Below are 4489 nucleotides of genomic sequence, written 5' to 3'. Positions count from 1 at the left end.
CACACACACACACACACACACACACATACATATCGTAAATAAATACATAACCATTTTAACCAACAGTACTGCATCTGGATTGGATTAGAAAGGGAACGCAGGGGTTTGCGACTAATGATCTGTAAGTTGTGGACTTGTGATCTGTAAGGAACCATAAACGACACCATATATAGGTAATTGTACATTTTTGTTTGCATTGTATTTTACACGACGTACCTGTGTCTGGGGAACGGGTTTTCAGGGTGATGCTGTTACAACTTCATGACTTGAACCTACACCAACTTCATGACTTGAACCTACACCAACTTCATGACTTGAACCCACGCCAACTTCATGACTTGAACCTACACAAACTTCATGACTTGAACCTACACAAACTTCATGACTTGAACCTACACCAACTTCATGACTTGAACCTACACCAACTTCATGACTTGAACCTACACCAACTTCATGACTTGAACCCACGCCAACTTCATGACTTGAACCTACACGAACTTCATGACTTGAACCTACACAAACTTCATGACTTGAACCTACACCAACTTCATGACTTGAACCTACACCAACTTCATGACTTGAACCCACACCAACTTCATGACTTGAACCTACACAAACTTCATGACTTGAACCTACACGAACTTCATGACTTGAACCTACACAAACTTCATGACTTGAACCTACACCAACTTCATGACTTGAACCTACACCAACTTCATGACTTGAACCTGCACCAACTTCATGACTTGAACCTACACCAACTTCATGACTTGAACCTACACCAACCAACTTCATGACTTGAACCTACACCAACCAACTTCATGACTTGAACCTACACCAAATTCATGACTTGAACCTACACCAACTTCATGACTTGAACCTGCACCAACTTCATGACTTGAACCTACACAAAATTCATGACTTGAACCTACACCAACTTCATGACTTGAATCTACACCAACTTCATGACTTGAACATACACCAACTTCATGACTTGAACCTACACAAACTTCATGACTTGAACCTACACCAACTTCATGACTTGAACCTACACCAACTTCATGACTTGAACCTACACCAACCAACTTCATGACTTGAACCTACACAAACTTCATGACTTGAACCTACACCAACTTCATGACTTGAACCTACACCAACCAACTTCATGACTTGAACCTACACCAACTTCATGACTTGAACCTACACCAACTTCATGACTTGAACCTACACCAACCAACTTCATGACTTGAACCTACACAAACTTCATGACTTGAACCTACACCAACTTCATGACTTGAACCTACACCAACTTCATGACTTGAACCTACACCAACCAACTTCATGACTTGAACCTACACCAACCAACTTCATGACTTGAACCTACACAAACTTCATGACTTGAACCTACACCAACTTCATGACTTGAACCTACACCAACTTCATGACTTGAACCTACACCAACTTCATGACTTGAACCTACACCAACTTCATGACTTGAACCTACACAAACTTCATGACTTGAACCTACACCAACCAACTTCATGACTTGAACCTACACAAACTTCATGACTTAAACCTACACCAACTTCATGACTTGAACCTACACCAACTTCATGACTTGAACCTACACCAACCAACTTCATGACTTGAACCTACACAAACTTCATGACTTAAACCTACACCAACTTCATGACTTGAACCTACACCAACTTCATGACTTGAACCTACACCAACTTCATGACTTGAACCTACACCAACTTCATGACTTAAACCTACACCAACTTCATGACTTGAACCTACACCAACCAACTTCATGACTTGAACCTACACCAACTTCATGACTTGAACCTTCACCAACTTCATGACTTGAACCTACACCAACTTCATGACTTGAACCTACACAAACTTCATGACTTGAACCTACACCAACTTCATGACTTGAACCTACACCAACTTCATGACTTGAACCTACACCAACCAACTTCATGACTTGAACCTGCACCAACTTCATGACTTGAATCCCTCCCCTCTTCCACATATATTTTTGTACCGTTAATGATTCACCAGTAAAACAACAAATGCAAATGTTGATCCTCAATCAATCCCCCCTCCTTTCTTTCTCTCCCATCCATGCCCCTCCCAATCCCATTCCCATTTCATCATCCCAACCACACAGCCTCAGCCCAGGCAAAGCATGCCATTTCCACTGTCATCAGCTCCACCCTTCCCATGTGGTTTGCCACCGCGGAATGCCAGCAGTCCAACAGGCCTATTTTGCGACAGCTCGCCCGATGTGAAGAGAGAGGAGCACTCGTTGTTTGAAGATAGTGACCCGAGTACAGGTGCAAGCCTGAGCCAATTCCAGGCCACTTCGGGGCATTACCTGCCTCCGGGGAAGGTGCGCAGTCGCAAATCCACGCCCGACCGGATGAGTGAGGAGTATCGTGCGCGGCGCGAGCGGAACAACCTGGCGGTTCGGCGGAGCCGGGACAAGGCCAAGCAGAGGTCAATGGAGACCCAGCAGCGTGTGATCGAGCTGACGGCTGATAATGACAGATTGCAGCGTCGGGTCGGACAGCTGCTCCGGGAGTTGGCCGAGCTTCGTAACCTCCTCCGGCAGGTCCCCGAATCGGTGCTCATGCACGCAGTGGGTAATGCTCCCCCCTGCGCCCGTTCCTGAGTTTGTGTTGACCAATGTTGCCCCCTTGGTCCGCAGCCTTGGCCCTCACCTTCACCGGTGTAGTGCCTATTTTCTGATATCAACATCATTCGTTTTTGCCATGTTGAAGAGACTTTGAGACTGAAATCTACTGTGATTGGTTGTTGATTCAAGCTCTGCCACCATCACGAGCTACCTTTTTGGGTAGAAGTTTGTAATACTGGGCTGGACAGATCCCGATTCGTTTTTGTTACTCTATTTCACTGTTTGTGTAAGCAGCCTTAACCAGTCCGCTGTCGTTTGGGTACTTTATGGTCTTGGCCGAGTTCGAAACTTGAACCCTCATGGAGGGTAAAGCATCGAGCTGCTGTCATGCTCCCTTGCACACCGAAAAGGTGGTACCTATGTCCTGAGCCTTTGCTGTGACCTTCATTTGGTGTGCATTACTGTATTAGAGTTGTGGTATTAGTGGGAGTAAAGTGAACAATTTTTTTATTTGGAAGGGTGGAATTTGGCTTCCCTGTTATGTTGGATTTTGTTTGAATGCTGGAATGGGGTCGAGGCAATGCTTGGATCAAGAAGATATTCACACAGCCGTGTGTGTGTGTGTGTGTGTGTGTGTGTGTGTGTGTGTGTGTGTGTGTGTGTGTGTGTGTGTGTGTGTGTGTGTGTGTGTGTGTGTGTGTGTGTGTGTGTTTTGATCGCTTCTTGGAAAAGAGGTGCCGCTCATTCTGACTGACAGGTAACATGGGCGTGCTCGAACAATATCCCTGCTGAAACTTGGAACCCTTCCACCAAGAAAATGGGCCAAGTACTTTAGGATGGCAACATGCTACCTTCCTTGGTATTACATCCACCCCTGGGTTGGGGGATGAGGGGGAAGAACAAATGGCTGTTTATATGCATATGTGCAATCTGTAATTAACTAATGATTTGAGTTGGGGGGAGTATAATATTTTTTTTGATGTAAAATAAATCTGATTTATTGCATTTTTGTTTTTTTATCTTCTTTTTAAAATCATCGATGCTGTACAGAAAGTTTGGTGTCGGGACTTTGCTTCAATGGAGGGATGTTTTGTATTTACCAGATCAGGTAAACCACATGTTGTAAAATGCCGAGCTGGTGAAGTGGTTCAATCCATTTTCCACTCAAACGTGTGTGCATGAGGGTGTGACAGTTTGAGTACAAATTGGAAAAGCAAAAGACTGTGCCCTGTCCTCAGGCAAGTCTCAGGAAAGATTGAGACAGTCTTATGTTTGTGTGTGTCAACTCGTTTTGTTCTGAGTCATCCATTATGACAGAAACACCACTGTTCAGGACTGACCTCAGAGTGAACTTGTGCAAAACTAGGTGACTATTGCCCACTGCTCCTTTTGATTGGTGGTCCATGGTATTTCCTTATGGAGATATCTACACACATACCCACACACACACATCAACAAATGTTTTTTGTTGTGAACTCGGGGTGCGGCAGAGTCCCGCAGGTGAATTTGACTGTCTCAGGGAAAGGTGCACCACCGCCCCCAAATGGTCCTAATGACCTGCTCCTTGCAACCCAATCGCAAGAACAACCAAGTGGATTAGCCCATGCAGTCATGTTCATTAATCCATCCCAAGTGATGTTCAACCCGGTACCCCTGGACGTGCACAAACTACAATACTACAATCCCGGTATTGAATGGAATCCCATACAGGAATCATTCATCTACCAACTCATAATAGATGTCCACAACTATCCTTGATCATGTTGTGGAATGTCTGCCGTGGCCGTCACCCTTTTTTTTTTTGCTGCCCTCACTTTTTCAGTTTTATTCTTTTTCTCCGCAACC

At 44.6% G+C, this 4489-nt stretch overlaps 1 protein-coding gene across 1 annotated transcript in view; it reads left to right on the top strand.

The window, feature by feature from the left end:
• The window catches only part of LOC147011528 (CCAAT/enhancer-binding protein epsilon-like), a 4428-nt gene extending 779 nt beyond the window's left edge, over positions 1-3649 (top strand). Inside the window, exon 2 of the mRNA XM_085858532.1 lies at positions 2177-3649. Coding sequence (XP_085714658.1) covers positions 2177-2680 — 504 coding nt within the window. The 3' untranslated portion in view covers positions 2681-3649. The remainder of the gene's footprint in view (positions 1-2176) is intronic.
• The last annotated feature ends 840 nt before the right edge of the window (positions 3650-4489 follow it).

The sequence above is a fragment of the Eptatretus burgeri genome, chromosome 15 (genome assembly GCF_056783735.1).
Source record: "Eptatretus burgeri isolate ZD-2024b chromosome 15, Ebu_testis_v1, whole genome shotgun sequence".
Classification (NCBI taxonomy): Eukaryota; Metazoa; Chordata; class Myxini; order Myxiniformes; family Myxinidae; genus Eptatretus; species Eptatretus burgeri.
This window is presented reverse-complemented; position numbering and strand designations above follow the sequence as displayed.